The sequence below is a fragment of the Schistocerca cancellata genome, chromosome 8 (assembly GCF_023864275.1).
Source record: "Schistocerca cancellata isolate TAMUIC-IGC-003103 chromosome 8, iqSchCanc2.1, whole genome shotgun sequence".
In the NCBI taxonomy this organism is placed as follows: Eukaryota; Metazoa; Arthropoda; class Insecta; order Orthoptera; family Acrididae; genus Schistocerca; species Schistocerca cancellata.
Window position 1 is genome coordinate 444,645,060 of NC_064633.1, and position 27,220 is coordinate 444,672,279.

Consider the following 27,220-nt stretch of genomic DNA (forward strand, 5'->3'; position numbering starts at 1 on the left):
GTGGTGATTCTGAGAACTTTTCAAACCACCCTCGTACATTCATGAACTGTTGACTACAACTGACAGAAGTAGTTAATAACAACATAAGGGAAAAGATAGATTGCTAATCACCATAATTACATATTGAGCATATGGCCAAAGAATTCTTCAGAAATGGAAACACACACACACACACACACACACACACACACACATCCATTCACAGAAGAAGCACATCTTATGTGCACATGACCACCATTTCTGGCAGCTTGTACTGGAATGCAGCTGTCATGTGGAACAAAAGCAGGAGTCTGGAGGTAGTGAGGAAGGGTAAGGGATAGCAAGATATGGGTGGGAGGAAAGAAGAGTGCTGTCTGCTGGAACGTGCAGCAACTAGAAGGAAGCATGACAAGACTGCCACCAGGTACAGCATCAGGAGGCTGTGGAGCATGGAAATGGGTGGAGTGAGGGGGGGGATGGGGAACAGAAGAGGAGCAGTGAAAGGGAAAGATCGATGGGTACATTGGCAGAGGGCAGCACACAAAGAGGGTGAGGGGATATAAATAAGGAGGAAGTGATATGAAAGAGGCAGCAGGAACTGTCGAGTGGAGAGTGTGGGGACAGTAGATTAGCTTAGGTATAGTAGGTTACCTAGGTTAACCTACTGTCTCTACACCCTCCACTGAACATTTTCCAGCCCCTCTGACCTATCACCTCCTCTCTATTTATGTCCCTTACCCTCTTTTTGTGTCGCCCTCTGCCAATGCTACCACCCATCTTTCCCATTCACTTCTCCACTCCTTTTCTGCTCCCCATCCTCCCCCTGTCCCTGCCCCATAGCTTCCCAACACTGCACCTGGTAGCAGTCTTGACATGGCTCCTTCTAGTTCCTGCACACTCCACCAAACAGCACTCTCCCCTCCCACATAGACTGCTAACCCTTCCACTTCCACTCCTCCTTCAGATTGCTGCTTCCATTCAATGTGACAGTTGCCTTCTGGTCCAAGCTGCTGGAGATGGCAGTCATGTGGGTGGGAGGTGTGCTCATTTGTGTGAATGAATGAATGTGTGTGTGTGTTTTTCCTTTTCTGAAGAAGGCTTTAGCCAAAAACTATATGTGTAACAGTCTTTTCCTTGTGTTGGTCTGCAACTTAATGTGTCAGTTTTATGATGAGTAGTAACCTATCTTTTTCCATATATTGTTGCTATTCCAACCATAAGTAATTAATAGTTGTATGTCCACCTGACTACCAATTGCATTTTATATTACTCTAAATTATCTTTCATAGAAATGCAATTGGCTTTTCATTATTAACTTCACAATGTGTATTTCAGATACGTGCTCAAGGTCGAGGTGAAATACTTGTCTCCCTGTGCTGGCAGCCAGCAGCTAACAGGCTAACTGTTGTAGTACTCAAGGCACGAAACTTACCAAAGATGGATGTTACTGGACTAGCAGGTAATATAGTTGGACATTCAGAGATATCTTTTCTGATAACCACACACAAATATGTGCATGCACATCCACAGTTTTGTACCAGTTTTAAACTAAATGTATTACTACTATAATTACTATCATAATCATCATCATCACTGGTCCACTGGACCATAAACATACCATATATATCATTAATCATAAACCTGAGGCTGTACATTATTTGTTTACATATGCACATTCTATTTCATGGGTTCATAGGTTTGAAAAAATTGATGTGTACTATTATGTAGCATGCCATAATTTCACATTTAATTCATAAATTGCGAAGTGAAACATTTGTTACTGTTATACATTACCAGAATATACTATTATTGAATAAATGGAGCAGTACTGTATATATGTCTTTACTTTTTTACATATGTGATAGACTGTATAGTATTAAGAAATTCATTCACTTATAAAAGAAATGCCTGTGCTTTGTCTAAATGTTACCAGGTGTTGGGACTCAGCTGTGTCTCTCTTACTGTCTGTCAGCTTTAAACAGCAAACTTTTCAGAGTGAAGCAAACACTTTAGTTAAATTATACCTGTCTGACTTTTGGGAAAGTCTCAGTGCAGGTGTAGCCTAATTGGAGCCCTCTTTTCCTGGGTGCCTGGTGGCAAAGAGTTACATTACACTGATGATTACTTCTCTGGAAGTCAGTTGAGTAATATGATTATTAATCAGCTGATGCCCTGAGAAGATTTGAGGATTAAATTTATCATCTACATATTATAGTCTCTATTACATGATAAGTGGTTGAATTTTACACAAGAAAACAGTCTATTCCATTTCTGTGTCTCAAGTTAAAACGCAAAGTTAAAAATAAATTACAATAGTGTAATGGCCATATTAAGTAATGCTTCTTTTTCACTTTTCAGATCCCTATGTAAAGATGTACCTACTGTACAACAACCAGAGGATAGCTAAGAAGAAGACACACGTGAAGAAAAGGACCCTCAACCCAGTATTCAACGAATCATTTGTATTTGACATTCCAGCAGGAGCAGAAGGGTTGGATAACATTAGCTTAGAATTCTTGTTACTTGATTGGGATAGAGTAACAAAGAATGAGGTGAGTAACTGCCACTACACAAAAACATGCATATGTCTTCGAAGCATCTTCATCAATCCTGAATCATCCAGGCTGCTTTATTAGTATAAAAACTGTACAACAGTGCAGTAATGACTTATCTGTTGTCAATTTTGTTGTTTGACATTATGAACAAAATTCTTTCTAGGATGAGCGTTTTGAGGTTTTCAGTGTAGAATGTTGTGATATGGGTTGCGAGTAGTCTTTAACAATGCAGCAGCAATTGGTTTTTCCCCACAGTTATGGAAATGGAGCTGCTGGTTTTCAGAAATCAAGCCGCTGGAGCAGTGGGCAAGTGGTATAAAGTCTCTGTTAAAATCATAGTCAACTTGTGTGTGCTTATGTTTTCAGATCATTCTTTTTTCTGGTATTCTGTACTCTTTGGCAAGATAATGAAAGCTGTCACAGAATTTAGATACTGGTATCTTATATAACAGACATGTATGTTGTAAGTTCAAGATCTGGAATTTGATGTTTATGAATGACCAAATCCAGCCAGTTTGCATGGTGAAAGCAATTCCACTGAAGCACACACACACCCCCTGCCAAGAACAGTGTGATGTTTATGTCTTTCACCAAGTACAGCACTTCATTATGAAGTTGTAAAAAAAAAGAAAGACAATTTACAAATAAATGTACCATCTACATTCAAGGTCAAACACAGGCTACTAAACATAAATTTAGGTAACACTGCCTGTGGAGTGTAGCAATCTGACGCCATACTATGGTTTGAATAACAGTCGAGACTGCAATAACATTTGTTTACTATGACCAGTTTTGGCTTATGTTAAAGCCATCCTCGAATTTTTGGGTCCCCTGTGGCTGGTACTGGCACTCCTCAGTTTTTGATGTGATACAGTGTATGATTGTGGTGTCATGTGAAAAATCAAGGAGCTGCCAGCACCAGCCATAGAGGACCCAAAAATTCTGAGGACGGCTTTAACATGAAGCCAAAACTGGTCATAATAAACAGATGTTACTGCAATCTCAACTGTTATTTAAACCCAAGTATGGGCTATTAAAGCTCATAGGCATATACACCATCCAAATTTTTTCCTTGTTTCACAATAAATTAAAAACAATATACAATATGACACAGGTAAGGCAGGACAACACAAATATATGAAAAATGAGTAAATACATTGAGTTACAATTTGGAAAATTTTTAAAGGACAGTGTGGCAAATTTTTTTGATATACTCATGTAATTCTGAAAATTTCTAGCTGTCGAATTATGTTGCCAACATAGTCTTTTTTTTAATTATTTATTTTCCTGTGGCATTCAAAAGAGTCTTCAGCTAGGACAACAATGACATAATATGCACAACAAGATCAAATAGTAACATGATTACAGTGCTGCAAGCCATTATTTATCACCAGGAAAAAACGCCTCACAAACATCTGCCCTATCATACCATATGTAAATGAACACATAACTCAGGTATGCTTCAGGTTTGTGGACGTCATATCAAGTACCCAAAATTTTGATCTTGGCCACTAATATGTGCTACAAAGCAATTGTGAACAGACATTACTGCACACTGAATTTCATCTGGACTTATCACTGCACAGGCCCATGCTACATGGGATTTCATCTCTTCAGGGGTTATCAATGTTTTCTTGTAGAACTTTGCCTCAATTTTTCCCATAGACTTAAGTTTGGAGGCATTAAATCTGGTGAGTGTGCTGGCCATTTTGTGTTTCCTGAACAACTGATCCAACACTCTCTAAATATTCTGATAAGTAAGTATGTGATTATTTGTGTGGAAAGGACAGGACATACGTCATGTGTTGGTATAATATGGACTGTCTTATGTTCAGTGGGATGTCTTCCAATAGCTATGGCAGCATATTTGTTATCAACTGTAGATACTTGTGGCTATTTAGAGTCCCAGAATCCCATCAATAGGACAGGTATCAATGATGTGTTTCTTGAAAACCCTCCATGCTGACAGACCAAGGCCATTACTCATCTGATTCTCTCAGCCAGTGTGGATTTTCAGTTGGCCAGCAAGCCATGCAATGAGGGTGGTTTGAAAAGTTCTCGGAATCACCACAAGAGGTCAGTCCTAGCGGAATGAGTTTTTCACATGATGTTCATTGGACTGTTGCCTGTAAACACATGCCATGTCAGTGCTCTTGGCAGAGAACTGTGGCAGTGATGTGGTGCTCTGTTGTTGTTCCCACGTAGTGATTTGCGAAGATGGAAAAAATTGAGATTCAAGCAGTGATTAAATACTTCGTAAAGAGAGGTATGAAAGCAAAGGACATTCATGCTGATTTCCAGAATACACTGGGAGACTCTGCTCCTTCATATTCAACTATTACCAAGTGGACAAATGAATTGAAATTTGGTCGGGAGACCTAAGACGATGATCTGCGCAGTAGTCAGCCAAGATTTGTCCCTACTCCAGAAATCATTGCAAAAGTGCACAAAATGGTCATGGAGGATCACCAATTGAAAGTGTGTGAAATTTCTCACGCTTGGCAGATGTCATCTCAAAGGGTATGTCACATTTTAACTGAAGAACTGGAAATGAAAAAATTATCTGCAAGATGCGTGCTGTGACTCTTGTTGCTGGATCAAAAATGCATGCCGTCATCTTGGCAAAATTACACAGACTAAAGTATGAACTGTTGCCACCACACATGCCTTATTCACCTGATATGGCTCTGTCAGACTTCCACCTCTTCCCAAAGGTGAAAATTTTTCTTTGTGGATGAAGATTCAGTTCAAACGAAGAACTGATGGCCAGGGTTGACAACTATTTTGCAGGCCTGGAGGAAACTTATTTTCGAGTTGGGATCAGGGCACTGGAACATCGATGGATCAAGTGCATTAATCTACAAGGAGACTACATTGAAAAATAAAAAAAGTTTCAGTAATGTAAGTACTTTTTTTCTATTCCGTTCTGAGAACTTTTCAAACCAACCTCATAAGAAGACCAATTTGACCATAGTTTGTGAATGATGCTTCTTCTGCAAACAAAATATTGCATAGAAATCCCACATCACTTTGCAGTTTTCATAGTCACTATTTAGGGAACTGCAGCCAACTCTGAAAGGCATTTCCATGAAGCTGCTGGAGGAGCAAAATGTGCAAAGAATGAAATGCTTTACAATGTACCACTCACAACTCTCATTTTTCTCATCCCACTCCTGTATTTAAGCTGCTTTGCAGCGGCACGTGGATTGTGTGTTATCATTGCTTAAATGTTAGTAGTATTAATCTCACCATTTACTGTTCTCTTTCAATGGTGGATTTTATTCTTCACTCTCTAAGTGTCTTGAAATGTTTTCATAACACTTGCAAAGATACATAGTGAGGGCTTGACACAACGAGGATACATGTCAGCATACAGCTACACTACTGCTCTAACAGTTTGACAGCATTTGTCAGGAACAAAAGCCATATCCATTTGTTTTTATTGTTATATCTAAAAACAAAGATGATGTAACTTACCAAACGAAAGCGCTGGCATGTCGATAGACACACAAACAAACACAATCATACACACAAAATTCAAGCTTTCGCAACCAACGGTTGCTTCATCAGGAAAGAGGGAAGGAGAGGGAAAGACAAAAGGATAAGGATGTGGGTTTTAAGGGAGAGGGTAAGGAGTCATTCCAATCCCGGGAGCAGAAAGACTTACCTTGGGAGGGGGGGGGGATACACTAGCGCGCGCGCGCCCCCCCCCCCCCCCCCCCCCCCCCCACACACACACATATCCATCCGCACATATACAGACACAAGCAGCCATTTGTAAAGGCAAAGAGTTTGGGCAGAGATGTCAGTCGAGGCGGAAGTACAGAGGCAAAGATGTTGCTGAATGATAGGTGAGGTATGAGTGGCAGCAACTTGAAATTAGCGGAGGTTGGGGCCTGGTGGGTAACGGGAAGAGAGGATATACTGAAGGGCAAGTTCCCATCTCCGGAGTTTTGACAGGTTGGTGTTAGTGGGAAGTATCCAGATAACCCGGACGGTGTAACACTGTGCCAAAATGTGCCGGCCGTGCACCAAGGCATGTTTAGCCACAGGGTGATCCTCATTACCAAGAACCACTGTCTGCCTGTGTCCATTCATGCGAATGGACAGTTTGTTGCTGGTCATTCCCACATAGAAAGCTTCACAGTGTAGGCAGGTCAGTTGGTAAATCAAGTGGGTGCTTTCATACATGGCTCTGCCTTTGATCATGTACACCTTCTTGGTTACAGGACTGGAGTAGGTGGTGGTGGGAGGGTGCACGGGACAGGTTTTACACCGGGGGCAGTTACAAGGATAGGAGCCAGAGGGTAGGGACGGTGGTTTGGGGATTTCATAGGGATGAACCAAGAGGTTACGAAGGTTAGGTGGACGGCGGAAAGACACTCTTGGTGGAGTGGGGAGGATTTCATGAAGGATGGATCTCATTTTAGGGCAGGACTTGAGGAAGTCGTATCCCTCCTGGAGAGCCACATTCAGAGTCTGATCCAGTCCCAGAAAGTATCCTGTCACAAGTGGGGCACTTTTGGGGTTCTTCTGTGGGAGGTTCTGGGTTTGAGGGGATGAGGAAGTGGCTCTGGTAATTTGCTTCTGTAACAGGTTGGGAGAGTAGTTGCGGGATGCGAAAGCTGTTTTCAGGTTGTTGGTGTAATGGTTCAGGGATTCCGGACTGGAGCAGATTCGTTTGCCACGAAGACCTAGGCTGTAGGGAAGGAAGCTTCATGAGCAAGTTATCTAATTGCTGCAACAGCAGAGCACTAACTGGTGGACCTCAAGTGCATAGATAGACACATTAACAATACTACATTGTTGCTGTTTTTTTGGCACGTTTTGACAGATATTTGCTCAGTCTCTTCTCCTGTCAGTGGGCTAGCATTTTGTGGCCCTGTTGTTTTGATACTATTTTATCACATTCCACACTTACAAATTACTTGCATGTGTCAGAATATTAAACATTTTATCCACAATAAGTAAGCATAAACCACACATTCTTGTTCTTCATGCAATGAGGTGGTGCATCAAGTTTGCCTCACATTGTACAGATATTTGACAACTTTCATTCTCTTGCCAAAGAGGAAAAATGTTGCAGAAAGTACAGTCAGAATCCACAAACATTAATGCTGGCTGTGATCTGACTGCAGGCCTTACGTTACTTGGTCACTGCTCCAGTTGGCAATTCTTTTCATCCTCAAGTATTTTAATATCAGGTTGAAATAGCTAAGAATTCATTTTCTAGGCAACAATTATGTTACTGGCCAAATATGCAAAAATTAAATTTTCCTTACTTTTGAGTGTTTGAATGATGCTACCTGATCCAAAATGGACCTTATGTCGTGACCTTTGACATCCATGTTTTCAAAACTGCTCCAGAGAAGTTACTTTTGAGTGGATAGAATTATTATGTTAAAGGTCATCAAAACTTGTGGAGCAAAGAGTGTGGACTCTCCTAGTCAGTTGCACAGCACATGAATGGTTCACTTCAGAATGTTTTTGATAAGAGGCTGCCTATGCTCCTAATTTCCAAAGTATGCAATGTAACCAGAGCACTACTGATTCACTCCTTTAATGTTTTCATTGAGCAATTTTAGCTATATCAATCTGAAAGATGAGGATGAAGAATAACAATAACTATATTTGAACAAATTCTAAAAGATGTGAAATACTGCAGCTTAAACAGGATCAGCACTATAAAAAACGTTAAATCATTATACAGGGCTATTACTGATTGGTGAAGGAATTTCACTACTGTACATCATCTGTGTTTATTGTCATAATATTTTTGGACTTTGTAGTTATACAGAGAAAATTGTGAAGTTTTTGTTACAATTGCTCCTTATGTTCATCCTTGGTGATTCTGTAGGTAAGTCAATTGCTAAATAAGTACAGAAATAGCTAAATATGTACAAGAACTGGATATATGTCCTAATCTCCTTCTCCACCCCTTTCTCTGTCCATCCCCTACTCTCCCCTTTCTTCGTCCATCTCCTCCTCTCCACTTTCTTTATCCATCTCCTTCCCTCCATTCTGTCCATTCTGCTTTTGAACAGGAAAGGAAATTACTAATAGTGGTAAAGTGTACCCTCTACCATGCTCAGTACAGTGGCTTACGAGTATGTGTGTAGTTGGCAATGTAGACCCCATCTCTCTTCACCTCCCCTTGCACCTTTTCTCTGTCCATCATTTCCTTCCCCTACTCTCTGTCCATTTCCTCTTGCCCCCTCTCTGTCTATCTCTTCCCTGCTCATGCTGGCCTTGAGTCTTGTTTATTGTTACTGCCAACAAAACCTCGATTGGGATCTGAAGTTGCTTAAAATAAATGAATAAATTGGTAGTGCTCATTGGTATACAGGATACAAGAGATCTCTTCTGTAGCTGGGTCTGTGAGGATAGTAGCTTCAACAACAGTATTTTGCATAGTTTTAATCTGCAAATGGGTAGGATTACAAAGTTTTGGACAATTCACATGCCTGAAATGACTTGGGGTTTTATTGAAACCAAGAACGAGTGTAAAAACCGGCCAACAGAGGGTGGTGGACAGTAACATATGATATAGCACAAGAATCGTGTATAAAATGAGCTGTAGTGAGTTAGGGAGTCAGATGCACCAGCAATTGCAGCATGTTGACTTTACAAGAAAAGGCACTATTAGTGAGGCTTTATTATCAGAATGGAGAATCTGCTACTGCAACTTTATGATCCTATCATAATAATAAAAGGTATTCAACAGGTAAGGTTCTTTGGCAAGTGCCACTGTGAAGAAACTGGTCATGAAGTTTGAAGCCATGAGTTGTTTAGATAATTGACCCTGTAGTGGGTGACCAGTCACAAGTGCTACTGCTGCTCAAACAGTTCAGGAAGAAATGGAGACTTAGCAGGTTCATCTCCACATGGTGAAGTCAGTGCTCATGGAGTCCCACTTCACTACTGTTTGGAGAGTATTAAGGCATACACTCCAATGTTATCCATACAAAATTCAGCATCATCATCAACTGTTACCTACTGATATTTCGATGTGGAAAGCATTAGCAGTGTGGGCACTTCAAAAAATGGTGGAAGATGATGACCAGCTATCTAATGTTTTGAGGACCGACAAAGCTCATTTCACACTCCAAGGATCTGTTGACACACACAACTGCAGAATTTGAGCTACTGAAGATCCTAGAACTGTTGTGGAAACCCCATTGCATGACAAGAAAGTCACAGTATGTTGTAGATTTATTACATCAGTCATGATTGGACTCTTTTTGTTTGAGGAAATATGGGACGCTGCTTTTCAAAGTGCCAGAGTGACGGTTGTGAGGCATGCCAGTATGTTACTGAATTGCATCATCCCTAGCCTGGCTGATAAACACATGCTGAAAGGTATGACTTCTATGCAGGATGGCACTCCATACCATATTGCTGTATATGTGAACATTGTTTGGTGAGGATCCTGTACCACCACTTCTGTCTTGCTTGTTCTCCAAAGTCCCCAGACCTCAATCGTCTGATTATTGGTTGTGGGGTTAGCTAAAGTTGCAAGTCTACTGCAGTTTTAGACCCTCATTAGGGATGCCAAAAGACAACATCTGACAACACTTTCTCATCATACCTGTAGATACACTGTACAGTGTTGATCACAACATTGTCCCTCACTACAGGAATTGTTGATGAATGATGGCTGACATGTTGAGCATTTGTTATAAAGATCATCATCTTTGAAAAAAATCAGTTGTTATGCTAATTATTGCTTTTGTATCATATGAAGCGCTATCTATTGATCATTTTGTGGACTTTATGTGATTTCAATAAAAGCAACATGTCATTTCAAGCAAGTGCATCAGTTTTAATCCCTCCTCCTGCATTATTCCATCAAGTATTGTATTTTCAAATGTTAACACACTTTTGGGTCACCCTGTAGTAATATTTCATCATTTTCAGTCACTGTATTGTATTGCATTTTAATAATTGCACATATGTCTTATTTCCATAGCTTGAAGACCCCTTTCTGTAATGTCCATTGAATACAACTAATGTAATGAAAACAAGTGGTACTTTTATACGAGGTGTAACCCCAAAAGTAAGGTCTCCTATTTTTTTATAAGTACATAGACCTGTTTATTTCTACAATGGTTTACATCAGTTTACAGCTTGAACATTTAGCTATTTGTTGACATAATCACCATTTCTGTCAATGCATTTCTGTAGATCCTGTGGCAGTTTTTGTATGCCCATGTCTTACCAGCACGCCGCCATGCTGTTCAGAAAGATATGAAGCTCTTCTTTCACCTCGTGGTCGGAGCTGAATCACTTTCCAGCCAAATGTTCTTTTAACTTAGGGAACAGGTGATAGTCACTGGGAGCCAAGTCAGGACAATAGGATGGGTGGGTGATTATGTTCCACTGAAACTGTTGCAGGAGAGCAATGGTTTGCCGAGCGATGTGTGGGTGAGTGTTTTCATGGAAAATGTGTACACCCTTGCTCAACATTCCTCTTCTCCAGTTCTGAATTGCCCATTTGAGTTTTTTCAGAGTATCACAGTACCTGTGAGCATTAATTGTGGTCCCAGTGGGCATAAAGTTGACCAATCTCTTTCCGATTCCAAAACATGGTTGTCATAACTTTACCAGCAGACTGTGTTAGTTTGAATTTCGGCGGCTTTGGTGAAGAAGGGTGCCGCCACTGGCATGATTGTTACTTGGTCTCAGGTGTAAAGTGGTATGCCCAGGTTTTGTCACCCGTGACAATTGAGTCCAGAAACGGCATGGCAGTGAGCTGGTATTACATGGGCAAACAAAAACTGCCACAGTGTCTACAAAAATTGCATCGACAGAAATGGAGATTATGTCAAAAGATAGCTAAATGTTCAAGCTAAATGTTCAAGCTGTAAACTGATGTAAACCATTGTAGAAATAAACAAGTCTATGTACTTATACAAAAATAAGAGACCTTACTTTAGGGATTACCCTCGTATGTTTTGTGCTCACATCAGATGGGGTAACAGAAATAGAGAAGTTACACTTCAAGGTTAGAGGCATTATCTTATTGCAGGATTACTAGTAAAACAGAAGAATGTGGCTCTATATGCATAAGACAAAGTTAAGTATGAGTTATCAAATTTAAACCAAACAGCACTATGAATGCCACGCTGCATTATTTAATTTGGGATCAAATGAGCACAGAGCTATAACTGGGCATAAGTCACAGATTGAGAAATCCTTTATTAAGTAACCTGGTGTGATGATTAAAAGAGTTTTGATGAATATTTGAAGAACCATTGTATGTGGGGAATTTTATGTCTGACAGCAGTGATTGTTCAAATCAAGAGTTACTGATGTCCAGCTCTGACTTATTCTCACAGCAACAGTCCCTACAAGTACTGGTTATCGTGACCACTTGTTTATAGATCCTGTACTTTATTGGAAATGACATTAAATCCATAATTAATGAACTAATCAGAAATAGAAAATGGATACACTGAAGCAATGGCCAACATGTGTGAAGCTTTTTTCACATAGTATTCCACTGAATAATAAGAGTGTCATATACCTATGCCACTGCTGCCCGTAGCAAGGATGACTGGCATGTGCACCCTGTCATGGACTCAACAATTCGTTGGAAGGCTCCTGCAGATATACTGAGCCATTTTGCCTCTATAGCCACCCATAATTGCAAAAGTGTTGCTGGTGAAGGATTTTGCACATAAACTGACTTCTTGATTATGTCCCATAAATGTTTGATGGGATTCATATTTGACAATCCAGGTGGCAAAATCATTTGCTCAAATTATACAGCATATTCTTCGAATCAATTGCAAACAATTGTGGACTGGTGACATGGCACACTGTCATCCATAAAAATTCTGTTACTGTTTGGGAACATGAAGTCCACAAATGGCTACAAGTGGTTTCCTTGTAGCCAAACATAACCAATTCCAGTCAATGACTGGGCCAGTTGGACCAGAGGACCCAATCCACTCCACGTAAACACAGTCCACACTATTATGGAGCCACCACCAGCCTGCACAGTGCCTTGTTGACAACTTGGGTCCATAGATTCATGGGGTCTGCATCACACGCAGACCCTATCATCAGTTCTTACTGACAGAAATCAGGACTCATGTGACTAGGCCATGGTTTTCCAGTCATCTAAGGTCCAACCAATATAGTTACAAGACTAGGAGAGGTGCTGCAGGTGATGTCGTACTGTTAGCAATGCATTTGCACTGGTCTTCTGCTGCCACAGCTCATTAACATCAAATTTCACTGTACTTTCCTAATAGATACATTCATCGTACATCCCACATTGATTTCTGTGGTTATTTCACTCAGTGTTGCTTGTCTGTTAGTAGTGATAACCCTAAGCAAATGCTGCTGCTCTCAGTCATTAAGTCAAGGCTGTCAGCAACTATGTTGTCCATGGTGAGAGGTAATGTCTGAAATTTGGTATTCTCATCACACTAATGCCACTGTGGATCTCAGAATACTGAATTCCCTAATGATTTCTGAAATGGAATGTCCCATGTATCTAGCTCCGACTAGCACTCTGCATTCAAACTCTGTTAATTCCTGTTGTATGGCCACAATCGCGTCAGTAACCTTTTCACATGGGTCATCTGAATACAAATGAGAGCTCCACCAATGCATTGTCCTTTTATACCTTATGTCTGCAGTACTACCATCATCTGTATATGTGCATATTGCTATCCACTTTTGTCACCTCATTGTATAATGTTCCTATGTCATATATTTAGACATTCAGAGTTCTTTTTCATTTGTTAACATCTGATGATGATGATGATGATGAGAAGACACATACATTCATTGTGGCCTTGGTGGTTTAGCTTGAATCCCACATGAGAGTCAGAATTTTTCCTCATTCCAGTCCCTCCAGGCAGGCCCTACATACACTCAACCTGCTATCAGATTGAGTACCATGGATCTTTTCCAGGGTAAAAGATGACCTGAGCAATGTGCTCATAATCCTCCCCCTCCAAGTGCCACGGCAAGTGAAAGGTTGCACTCTGCCTACAGTCAGGCCAGGAATGCATTCGCTTGTTGAGTGTCACCCTCTTTACTTTTTTACGTTTATTCTGACAACGTCTTGTTCAAGCTTCCAGTGTGACAGATAAAAAAAATTCAGACAGAAATGAAAACAGGATAGTTGACATCTGGAATCAATTTCAGTCACCCAACCAGAAATTATGCTATTATTAAAATACTGCTTTTCCAATTAATAAGAGGAGCATGCCAGCACATTAAAATTCTGTGCTGACTTGTTAGAGCTTGTCTTGAGTTACATTTATGATTGGACTGTTACTTAAAGCATATTTCCTGAAACAGTGAAATATGTAGTTAATGAAACTGCGAAGACGCATGTACCATATGTTTATTTTAGAACTGAGATTCCTGTTTCTGACAATATCTTGTTGTCAACCACAAAGTTTAACTTTTATAATTCCTCGGAAATTTAGGTTGTGGTCAAGTTAAATAATCAAAAATATCATATCTGGATTTTTCTGGAACATTTCCAAGGCAGCTTTGACTGTCACCCTTAAAAAAATTACTTAGGAAGCAAAAATGTCATGTTATCAGTTATAAAACACTTGCAAAGCTGGAGCTTCACTGTTGTAATACAAAACAGATAGTTCTTGTACTAGAGAAATCAAGCTGTACCAGCAGGAAGTTGTGGGTGGGCAACTGAAGTATGAGTTCATCAGTGATTAGTTCCTCTTTTCTATGTACAGTGAAACCTCAGGAATTTGGACTGATCAGGGTGAGTTCCAGTCTGAATTACTGCAAGCCTGAATAATAGAAATGTTTTCTTAACTAGCTATCTGAAGCTATAATTAGGAATACAACATACAATGTACGCAGTAGTCAAATAAAAACTACAGGATCTATAATATTATGTGAAATACTGTACAGTATATTTAATTCAAAAGCAACTAAGAACCAACGGAAGATTCTGTTAATATAATACTGTAATAATGAAGACTGAGATTAAACAGATAAAAGTAATAATACACATTCAAAGGTTATATTAAACAGGCTGGACGAACAAGGGTATAAGTGCAGATATTTTTAATGGTGGCTGAAGACTATGTACTGAACAACATTACTGATACATCAATATTTACTTCATTTGTAGACTAATAGCTGTAGCTATTATGAGTAGTATATTTTTGGATTGGTTAGTACTTTCACGTATATGTGGCAAGAGCAAGCCATTAACGCTTATTTTCCCCTGGGTAGCAGGTCAGGTGCTGAAGTGTGTACACAAAACAGTTTGCTATATTGATGGGCATAGTCCACTTAACAGTTCAGTTGTGACCATACAGAAAATATCAGGTAGTAAATTATGTGACATGTCTGAACAACTAACACACTGAAATGGGTACATATTAAGGTAGCAATGATCACAATATCTGCACTTACAACCACAACACCCTGTATACTCTACTGCACACATAAAATGAAAGTCTTCACTGTACTGAAAACTGATATCCTAATTTTACTGTAAAATGGCACCTACTATACCAGTTATTTGCTGCTGTAATCTGGATTGACAATGAAATGCCAAAGAACCACTACCACTTGACATTGATGCCACGGCAATATTTTCGTGTTCAATATCTGTTGATATTGGTTTAAAGAGGGAACTTAATAATGGTTGAGACTCATTTGTACACTGTTCTTTTTTCACTTATTGTTGGATCTCTCTTAGTGTAACAAAATTCTTCTGCTTATCTGGATTAATACCAATGACTTTGATAAGTGTGTCCAAATGTTCCCTTACATTTGACAGTTTAAGTACTTGCACATCCACAATAACTACACATAGCACATCCACAATAACTACACATATCAGAGAAATGAGTAGGGACATTGTCTAAAATCAACAATGATTTTACATCTCCAGATTTGAATTTAACTTTTCGATTCTTAATTTCGAAACTTCAGAGATGAAGTAGTTCTTGAACCAATCAGAGAATAATACTGTCAAATCTCCTGCCTTTTTGTGAGCTTTATTGGTGACTGGGATATGCTGCATAATATTTTTGATTGGTCTAAGCGTTACCTCTCATTCATCTGTGAGTGATTTTACATGGTATGAACCATCAGTATTAACACACTTAAGAGCAGTGGTTTTGTTCCATACTCACTTTATGTCCAAGAACTGAACTGTTTTCCCTGCTCATCTGTGCACTGCTGAGGATAAACTCCCAAAATAAATTAATTTCATCTGCATTGTAGAACTGAATCAGAGACAAATTTCATTCTTCTGATAATGTTTAACTGTTTATGAACTGGTTCAACACTTACAACGTTTGCTCTTAAACTTCCCTCACTCACTTTTCTGTTAAATGTATTGTGGTAGTCATGGAATCTGAAAAGCCATCCAGCATTGTCCTTGTAACCTATATGGTGTAAGATATCTGAAAATCTTTCCACTGCAACTTGTGTTTGATTTCTTACAGGAAACTGAAGAGTATTGCTCTTCATACCAGGTGCACATGGTATTGTAGATGTTGGTCATTTTGGTCCAGAATTCTGTTTTCTTTTTCTGGCAACTTTGTCTTGTTTTAGCACAGAGAACAAAGTTTTATTGTAATTTCTCTTACTGCATTAAAAAGTTGACATAGCAATGCTAAGCTATGTCATAATACTCTGGGCAGAAGCACTATACTGGATTGTATCAACCCCTTCCAGTTTATCTTTTAAAAGTTGATTTATATTTACCCCTAATGCTCACCTTGGTTATTTTATCTGGATAGATATGTACCAAGTACAACAGTTCACAATGGGAGGGAACCTCCATAGTACACAGTCACTGTAAGAAACTTCTAAAGAAATAAATTACTGCACAATACGTGTAAAACAAAGCATGGGGCTATAGATAGAGAGATGCTGAATGAAATGCATCTGGCTGTCAAGAGAGCAATGGATGATGCCTTCAATGACTACTGTAGCAGAACATTGTCAAGTGATCTTTCACGAACCTAAAGAAACTCTGGTCAAATGTAAAGGCTATTAGTAGCACAAAAGTAAGTGTACAGTCCCTAGTGAATGAGACAGGAACTGAAATTAAGGGTAGCAAAGCAAAAGCTGAAATGCTTAACTTAGTTTTCAAATGTTCCTTTACAAAGGAAAAACCCAGAAAATTGCTCAAATTTAATCCTTGTACCACTGAAAAGATGAATGAAATAAGTATTAGTGTCAGTGGTGTTGAGAAACAACTGAAATCTTTAAAACTGAACGACACTCCAGGGCCCGATTCTATAGTGAATTTTTTTCTGAGTTAGCCTCTCCCATAACCATAACCTATTGCAGATCCCTCAAACAAACAACCATGCCCAGTTCTTGGAAAAAGGCACAGGTCACACCCGCCTACAATTTGGGTAGTAGAAGTGAATGACAAAATTACGGTCCAATATCTTTGACATTGGTTTGTTGTAGAATCTTAGAACATATTCTGGTCTCAAACATAATGCTGTATCTTGAACATAATGACTTCAATACCAACCAGCATGTATTTTGAAAACATTGAGCATGTAAAAGCCAACTCGCACTTTTCTCACATGATATACAGGGTTATTACAAATGATTGAAGCGATTTCACAGCTCTACAATAACTTTATTATTTGAGATATTTTCACAATGCTTTGCACACACATATAAAAACTCAAAAAGTTTTTTTTGTGCATTCACAAATGTTCGATATGCGTCCCTTCAGTGATTCGGCAGACATCAAGCCGATAATCAAGTTCCTCCCACACTCGGCGCAGCATGTCCCCATCAATGAGTTCGAAAGCATCGTTGATGTGAGCTCGCAGTTCTGGCACGTTTCTTGGTAGAGGAGGTTTAAACACTGAATCTTTCACATAACCCCACAGAAAGAAATCGCATGGGGTTAAGTCGAGAGATCGTGGAGGCCATGACCTGAATTGCTGATCATGATCTCCACCAAGACTGATCCATTGGTTTTCCAATCTCCTGTTTAAGAAATGCCGAACATCATGATGGAAGTGCGGTGGAGCACCATCCTGTTGAAAGATGAAGTCAGCGCTGTCGGTCTCCAGTTGTGGCATGAGCCAATTTTCCAGCATGCCCAGATACATGTGTCCTGTAACGTTTTTTTCGCAGAAGAAAAAGGGGCCGTAAACTTTAAACCGTGAGATTGCACAAAACACGTTAACTTTTGGTGAATTGCGAATTTGCTGCACGAATGCGTGAGGATTCTCTAACGCCCAGATTCGCACATTGTGTCTGTTCACTTCACCATTAAGAAAAAAATGTTGCTTCATCACTGAAAACAAGTTTTGCACTGAACGCATCCTCTTCCATGAGCTGTTGCAACCGCGCCGAAAATTCAAAGCGTTTGACTTTGTCATCGGGTGTCAGGGCTTGTAGCAATTGTAAACGGTAAGGCTTCTGCTTTAGCCTTTTCCGTAAGATTTTCCAAACCATCGGCTGTGGTATGTTTAGCTCCCTGCTTGCTTTATTCGTCGACTTCCGCGGGCTACGCGTGAAACTTGCCCGCACGTGTTCAACCGTTTCTTCGCTCACTGCAGGCCGAACTGTTGATTTCCCCTTACAGAGGCATCCAGAAGCTTTAAACTGCACATACCATCGCCGAATAGAGTTAGCAGTTGGTGGATCTTTGTTGAACTTCGTCCTGAAGTGTCATTGCACTGTTATAACTGACTGATGTGAGTGCATTTCAAGCACGACATACGCTTTCTCGGCTCCTGTCGCCATTTTGTCTCACTGCGCTCTCGAGCGCTCTGGCGGCAGAAGCCTGAAGTGCAGCTTCAGCCGAACAAAACTTTATGAGTTTTTCTACATATCTGTAGTGTGTCGTGACCATATGTCAATGAATGCAGCTACAGTGAATTTATGAAATCGCTTCAATCATTTGTAATAGCCCTGTACTGAAAATTTTGCATCGAGGCAAGCAGGTAGATGCAGTATTTCTTGAGTTCTCAAAAGCATTTGACTCAGTACCATACCTATACTTTTTTTCAAAAGGACGATCATATGGGGTATCAAGTGAAATTTGTGACTGGACTGAGGACATTTTGGTACATAGGATACAACATGTTATCTTGTCAATGTCATTGTCAGATGTAGAAGTAACTTCAGGAAAGTGGTTGGAACCCTTGTTGTTCATGTTGTACATTAATGACCTTGTGGACAATATTAATAGTAAAATCAGGCTTTTGCAGATAATGCATTATCTATAAGGAAGTGCTCTCTGAGAGAAGCTGCATAAATATTCAGTCAGATCTTGATAAGATTTCAAAGAGGTGCAGGGATTGGCAACTTGCTCTAAATGTTTGGAAATGTAAAATAAATGTGGTGTCCTATGACTACAATATCAATGAGCCACTGTTGGAATCGGCCAACTCATACAAGTACCTGGGGTAACACTTTGTAGGGATATGGATGGAATGATCACATAGGTTCAGTCACGGGTAAAAATCACTTGTGAGACCCACCCTAGAATACTGCTCAAGTGTGTAGGACCTGTACCAGACAGGAATGACAGGGCTTACTGAACGTTTGCAGAGAAGAGCAGCATGAATGGTCACAGGTTTGTTTAATCTGTGGAAGAGTGTCACACAGATACTGAAGGAACTGAGCTGGAAGACTCTCTCAAACAGATGTAAAACATGATGATAGCGTGCATATACTACTGTCAAGAAAATACGTTCCACATAATGTACACATCTGCAAGACAAATGTGGACCCTCACCATAATTTATTTTTTATGAACTGCAGATTAAAAGTGAAGAAATTGCAGAAAGGTAGGAAATTGAACAGATGGGATGTGAACAGATTAAAAGAACCAAAGGTTGTAAAATGTTTTAAAGAGAGCATTATGTAACAATTGACTAAAACAGGGGAAAGGAATGTAATAGAATACAAATGGGTAGCTTTGAGAGATGAAACAGTGAAGGCTGCTGCAAAGGATCAAGCAGAGAAAGCAACAGAGCTCAGTAGTAATCCTTGGCTGACACACAAGATTTGAATCTTAATGACAGAAGAAGAAAATATGAGCATACAGAAAATGAAATAGGCAAAAGTGAATACAGATTTTATAAAGCCTCGTCGCCAGTTTTGTAAAGGCCTCGTCACTACTGCTGTAATGGTGGATCGAGTTTGAGAGTTCATCAAACAGCTTCTGGTGCAGTACACCGCTAAGACAATTTCTCCTTGCCACTATTACACAGCTATGCCCCAGAATCAGGTAATAGGCTAGGAGAACAAAGGTTCTACAACACTCCAACTAATTAGTAACAAAGTCACACAAAATATTTAAAAAGGTTTAGTTACCTTTGTGACTAGTTGAATAACAAGTCTGCAACGCTGCTTGTAATATAACACAACAAAGGCCCTCAATGGCTAAGTGTAAATAATCATAGGTAAACTTCACAGTACATAGCAAGTGCAGTTTACAACAACTCTCTGTTTACTTGTAAGAGTTCATTAAACAAAGTTCCTTGTCTAAGTCAACCATGGACAATTATCTATAACCAAGTGGGCAAGAGCTGCTTCTCTTCTGAGTAGGCTTCTGTCCATTGTCGTTTGGTCATTGGTAGACTGTACTCTGCCAGCAACTGGCCAAGGCAAAATCGATATAAGTGTCACCCTTGGCATTGGCTGAACTCACACAAGTGGCGAGTCTCTATGGCACTAGCACCAGCTCACACCCTTGTGCCTGTGGTGCTTTTGTCCTGGCTGTGTCTTGTTTGGACACCACAGCAACAGACATCTAAAATATGATATCGGTAGCGAGTGCAAAATTGCAAAGCAGGAATGGCTGTATGAGAAATGCAAGGATATAGAGCAATGTGCAACTAGAGGAAAAATAAATGCTGGGGAAAACTCAAGGTGAACAGAATACATAGAAGGGCTATAAATGAAAAATTAAATTGAAGATAATATTATAGAAAGGGAGAAAGAAGTAGATGACAAGTTGGGAGATATGATACTGTGAGACAGTTTGACAGAACACTGAATGATTTAAATTAAAACAGGGCCCATGAAGTAGATGACATTCCCTCAGAATTACTGAGATTCATGGGAGAGCCATCTATGAATGTGCCACCTGGCATGAAAGATACACAAGATACTCCAAGAGAATGTAATAATTCTAATTCTAAAGAAGTCAGGTGCTGATATATGTAAATATTGCCAAATTATCAGTTTAATGAGTCATGGTTGCAAAATGCTGACAAATTATTTACAGAAGAATGGAACGACTGGTAGAAGCTGACCTTGGAGAGGATAAGTTTGGGTGCTGGGGAGATGATGGAACATCCAAAGTTGTAGCTTAGAAGAGAGTCTAATAAAACCTATATGTTAATTAAGAGAAAGATTTTGACAGTGTTGACCAGAACACACTCTTTAATATTCTGAAGGTAGCAGGGATAAGATACAGGGAGCAAAATGTTATCTACAAATTATTTAGAAATAAGGCTGCAGTAATATGGGTCACACAAAGAGAAGCAGTAGTCGAAAAGGGAGTGAGAAAGTGTTGTTGCCTATCACTGACATTATTCCACTTATAGATTGACCAAGCAGGAAAGAACTAAAGTTCAAGTAGAAGAAATAAAAACTTTGAGGTTTGTCACAGACACCGTAATTATGTGAGAGACAGCAAAAAAACCTGGAAGAGCAGTTGAATGGAATGGTTAGTGTCTTGAAAATGAGTTATAAGATGAACACTGACAAAAGTGGAACAACATTAATAGAATGTAGCTGACTCAGATTAGGTGGTGCTGAAGGAATTAGATTAGGAAATGAAACACTAAGAGTAATAGATGAGTTTTGCCATTTGGACAGCAAAATAAGAGACGAATGTCGAAGTAGAGAGCACAAAGTGGGGCCTGGCATTAGCAAGAAAAGTATTCTGAAAACAAGGTATGTGTTAACATCTAACACTCTGAAGGACTGTGGCCTTGCTCAGAAATGACACGTGGATGATAAGCAGTTCAGATAAGAAGAAAATAGAAATTTTTTTAATGTGGTGCTACAGAGGAATGCTGAAGATCAGATTAGTAGATCGAATAACTTATGAGGAGGTACTGAATCAAATCGAAGAAAAACGTAATTTATGACCCAACTTGACTAAAAGAAGTGACTTATTGCACACACCAGACGCATGAAGGAATCATCAATTAGGTAATGGAAGGATGAGTGGTGGTGGAGTGGGGGGGGGGGGGGGTAAAATTTGTAGAGGGAGAGTAAGGGATGAATAAAGCAATCAGATAATGTTGATATAAGTTGCAGTAGTTCTTTGGAGATGAAAAGCCTTGCACATGATAAAGTAGCATGAAGAGCTGCATCAAATTAGTCTTCAGACTGAAGACCACAACAGCATCATCATTATCCTCACCACCACCACCACCACCACCACCACCACCATCACCCTCATCCTCATCATCAACAACAGGTGATTGCTAAAATCTACAAGCATTAAAAATAAATCTCTTCTTTTATCAAACTGTTACTGTATCTTCGTAGTTAATACAGCTGAATTATGGGCTGCAATGATACTTAAGCATGTCTGATATGGAAACCAGTGGTAAAATGTACACCTGATTAATACAGAACAGCTGGTCTTCATATTAGCTTCTCATGAAAGTACAATATTTATAGTAAATAAATACCTGTTATTTGAGTATCTCTCTTGCATTCCTTTTAATACACATTGCTTTTTATTGCTTTCCTTAAAAACTCCTTAAAATGACAATATTAAGGCTTGATATCATTTCTGAGAGTATTTGAAATATTAAGTTATATACATAAATAGGAAGCATACTTGGTGGATCAATGTGCATTAACTTCTTTATGTATTTTCTGATGTAACACTAATATTCCCCACTACAGGTAATAGGTCGCCTGGAACTTGGAGCAGCAAAAAGCACTGGTTCCGCACTCCACCACTGGAATGAGGTCTGCAACTCACCACGCAGGCAGATTGCAGAGTGGCACAAACTCCGAGAGTAATAAATGAACACCCAGAGTCATTTTCGTTACAAGTGTGATTTGATATAACTGGGTGTTAGAAATTCCATGCAAACCCCCACTTATTGTCTCTATTATAATCACATCATGACCAACCTCATAGTAATTCACTTTAACCTATGTTTTGGAAGTCAGCTGTTGGTGTTGTATTATATGTATATGAAACAGAATTTCTGTAATTAACAGTTAAAAGTATATCAAATTACAATTTCCTATGAAAAAGCGATGTTTGTTATGTAGGCTTACAAGGTTTTTTCAATGCTGCTTGATATCAGCTGTAACAAAAAAATAATGTATATTGAGTCTCATTTCAAAACAACTCATTTGTACTTGTGGGGAGAACAAATCAAAGCATGCCAGTATGTCTTAGTTGAACTGAGAAGACCATCTCTTGGTAATCATAACTCTGAATAACAAAAAATCTGTCTGCTACTTGTGTGCATCTCATAATCCTTTGCAGAACACTAAATGTTGCATAACTTTGGTAAACACCATATCCTTGAACAACAGTGGCTGGAAAAACAGCTATTCAAATTGCTGTTCAAAAGTAAGTTGGAACAGTAAAGTGGTACACAGATTTACATCCATATCTTACATACTCACATGATTTCATTTACTAACAACATAAACATGAGCCAATTTCATGGTCCTACTCAATCTCAGCTAGTCTGTCATAGGTGTTTGGTTGTTTTGCTCTGTTAATGTTTGCAGTATTCCAACTTCCCAAACCAAAATGAATAACATTTTATTTGGAGGCTTTATGTATCCAAGTGGATGAATCCTGAGGAAAAAAATCATATTTCTGTAATTACAGTAATTATTTTCAAGTTTCTTATTTAAAAACAATTAATGAAACAGTTATTAGAGACATGGTTCTGGTGTAAAATGTTATATTAATTTTATCAAAATATGGAATCCTTTACCCTCAACATATTATTATACATCGGATCCTCATACAGCTCCTACTTGAGATATTAACCCTGAACTACATCTACATGGATACTCTGCAAATCACATTTAACTGCCTGGAAGAGGCACAGCTTGTGTCAAACTGTGTTCCCTCAAAATATAAACTGAGCATAAATAATGAAGAATTCTACAAATCCATTGCATATAGTGTACTTGACTGCATACTGTCACATTACTGATAAACTATTATTTTATTCCAGTTTTACAAATGTGAAGGAACCAGCTTTCAAGACAGAGTATTTCCTCAACTGAGACACAGGCCCTACTTACATTTTTATTTACTTGATTGTTCAAACCAAATCAGTTACAATATAATCAATATTTAGCGAGGCAAATTTTCTTATAAAATCTTATAAAAATAATGAATATTAAATCAGCTCTTCCGTTCAAGTACTTGGATTTCCTGAAAGTGATTTCCTTTCTTTATTTACTCTATTTAAAGTACATATTGTGAAAACTCCTATATTTTTATGCTAAAAGAAGAGATACATTTGTTGAGACATCCTTAAAACTGTGGCTGTGCATATGAAGTTGATGCTGTTGTGTCTATCAATGTATTTCCTAACTTCAGTTTGGCAGCTTCCTTCTCAGGGCATAACACAAAATCTTGCTCCTAGTTGCAAAGTGTGTACTGTGATTAACTACTGAGACACATTAACGATTTGCCCTGGACCATATCTTTCAAACTCATCTCTGTTGTTTCATGCTAATGCTTTCTTGCCTGAGGGAAGAAGGGTTTAAAGACACTATTACCAAAAATGCTAGCACACATTCAAATCTATCACATGTTTTTCATCACCAACCACAGAAACCCTTGAATTCTGCCACTGGAATAATGTTTCTAGTAAAGGAATTTGGTACAGGAAAAGTGGAAGAGTAACATTCCATTATATCATGAAGGACTATTAAACAGTTCAAGTAACATAGTATATGCTGTAAAAGCCAGATATGTTTTCAACTCATGTCTAACACACAGTTTTAGTATCTCAAAAAGGTTCATGATTGACCCTCCCCTGCATCACAGAGTTAAATTAAATCACATTCATTTTCTTTAATAAATGCCAACTACACCACTGTTCTGTGTTTTATTGTGCATTATCTTTAATTCTGTCGTCTTTTAACAAACATTTCACTAAAATTCACAGGCAAAACTGTCAGGGTAAAGACAAGAGTCTTGCTTCATCTCAGGCAACAGTTCCTGTGTGATAATTAAACTATAATTTCTATTTTACAAATTTTATAGGCCTATGTAATGATTCTTATTGTAATTATGTGATTTTCCTTGAGCTGCAATTAGTTGTCTGGTACATATCCCAGTACCAATAACACCCATTCACATAACCCATAATTATGTTTTAACACATCGAATGTCAATGTTTTGTTTATTTAATATCATAATTATGTGTTTTCACTTCTAACAATGATGAGATTAATTTCTTAGTTTTGCACTTACATTTAAGTAACAACATATTTCATAGTTCAACAGAAATTCTTGAAAAAATAATTTCCATAAAACAGTGGAAACTTAAGAGAGAAACAGTATCAATTGTAAAAAATGATACTCCTGTTCTGATGCAAAAACAACAGAACACTGATTGTAACATGATTTTAATGCTCAGATATTTCTGTGAAAAGAAATCAAAATGTAAATATTGACCTCTGATGATGAAGTAATATTGGTACTTTTATCATTTAATTCTAACTGAACACTAATGTCACCAGTCTGAATAACCAGAAGTAGGACAGGCAAGCAACAGGAAGATAAGCTATGTTGTGTCATTTGCTTCAGCTTCAATTTTGCAAATTTATCTAGAGCTATCTGCAAGATAAGTAAATGACACAATGCTGTGTTTGGTGTTATGTGTTTATTACTACTGTCATAAGCTTTTTAAGTTAAACTCATAATTGACTTTTTTCCTAATTGTTTTACCAAATCTTTAGAGGTAAGATAGCTTAATTTTATGGAAGAGATCACAGGTGCATATATTTTGATTAATAAATTATCCTTGTTCGTCGTGGAGGGCTGTTTCCGCAGTGCAGAGGAACAAATTATGATTTTTCATGAATAAAACATAGCCTTTTTTATATTTTTATATGAGTGAAGTAGAGTTTGAGTAGTGGATATGGAGCTTTCATTGTTCCATTTATATTTGTTGACTAATTATTGCTGTGAACTGGATCCGTGGCAAGTGCTTCAGTAGGTGAAATTCATCCAAAATATTTGTACAGTTAGTAATAGATAACCCAGTACTTTCACCCATAGAATACAAGTTCATAAGAACTTATCTATTTTCTTCACCACTAGCAAATTGCAGCCTTACTGTAACATTGTGATACATTTCATGTTAATATTAGAATGTCACTGTAATTTATGTACCAATATTGACTAGTTTAATAAAGTACATTAACATAACAAATCTCAAATTTATGGAGCACCTTGTACCATAAAAAATCATTATTGAGAAAGGTTTTCATTTCTGTTATACTTCGATAAAAATTGTGCTTATTTATTTATTTATTTATTTATTTATCTCTTGTTCCGGTGATCCATGTTGTGACAGTATCACAGGATATGGAACGTGTCAATTTTACAAGCTTTTGGCCAGAATTTATGGTAATACACAAAACAAAACAAAAATAGTAAACAGTAACTTAGGTCCCACTACAAAAAAAATACATTTTAGATATAGATAGAGATTACAAAACAAAAAACAGTGAACAGTAACTTCGGTCCCACTACAAAAATACTTTTAGAGAGAGATAAAGATTACAAAATAATAAGTGTTACAAAGAAATAAATATTGCAAAATATATGTTTACAATAAAAATATTCGGTATTACAAATACAAATTTGGGCATACATTTGCAATTTACAATACAAGAGATGTTAAACACTGTAGTTCAGGAACTCTTCTAATGTATAAAATGATCCTTGCAATAGGAACTGCCTTAAGGTTTTTTTAAACAGGAGATCATCATCTATCAAACACTTAATTCTTGAAGGGAGGGCATTAAAAATCTTACAGCCACTGAAATGGACTCCTTTCTGCACCATACTTAGATTTGGCTGTTCATAGTGGATATCATGTTTCCTTCTAGTATTGTGACTGTGATATGCACTATTCAGCTTAAAGATGGATTTTTCTTTCCTTATGAAGCACATCAATGAGAATATATATTGCGCAGTGGATGTACATATTTCAAGCTTCTTAAAAAGATTCCTGCACGTGGCTCTAGGATGGACTCTACACATGATCCTTATGGCTCTTTTTTGTACACGCAGTACTTTTTTAGCCAGTGGCTGATTTCCCCAAAATATAATTCCAAATGCCATAATTGCATGAAAGTAACCATAATACGCTGACTTCATGGTTTCCATATTTCTATAAGAAGAAACAATGCGCAATGCATATGTTGCTGAACTTAGTCTTTTGCACAGATCCACGATGTGGTTGGACCAATTCAGTTTGCTATCAATATGCAAGCCTAGGTATTTTGAGGAAACTACCCTGTTTATTGTCTGCTCACCTACCTTTACAAATATTTCCTCATCTTTGGATGTTTTGTGGAACTGAATGTAGTTTGTTTTACAGTAATTTAAAATAAGACCATTAATGTTGAACCAGTTCACCGTTTCATTTAAAACCTTATTTGCCGTTACCTCAAGCTTATCTTCCGAATTATCAATAAATAGTGTAGTGTCA

At 38.3% G+C, this 27,220-nt stretch overlaps 1 protein-coding gene across 1 annotated transcript in view; it reads left to right on the plus strand.

The window, feature by feature from the left end:
- LOC126095621 (synaptotagmin-11) overlaps nucleotides 1–23,531 on the plus strand; it is a 728,232-nt gene extending 704,701 nt beyond the window's left edge. The window contains exons 8-10 of the mRNA XM_049910387.1: nucleotides 1,315–1,438; nucleotides 2,338–2,531; nucleotides 22,410–23,531. Of these exons, the coding sequence (XP_049766344.1) occupies nucleotides 1,315–1,438; nucleotides 2,338–2,531; nucleotides 22,410–22,529 (438 nt within the window). The 3' untranslated portion in view covers nucleotides 22,530–23,531. The remainder of the gene's footprint in view (nucleotides 1–1,314; nucleotides 1,439–2,337; nucleotides 2,532–22,409) is intronic.
- The last annotated feature ends 3,689 nt before the right edge of the window (nucleotides 23,532–27,220 follow it).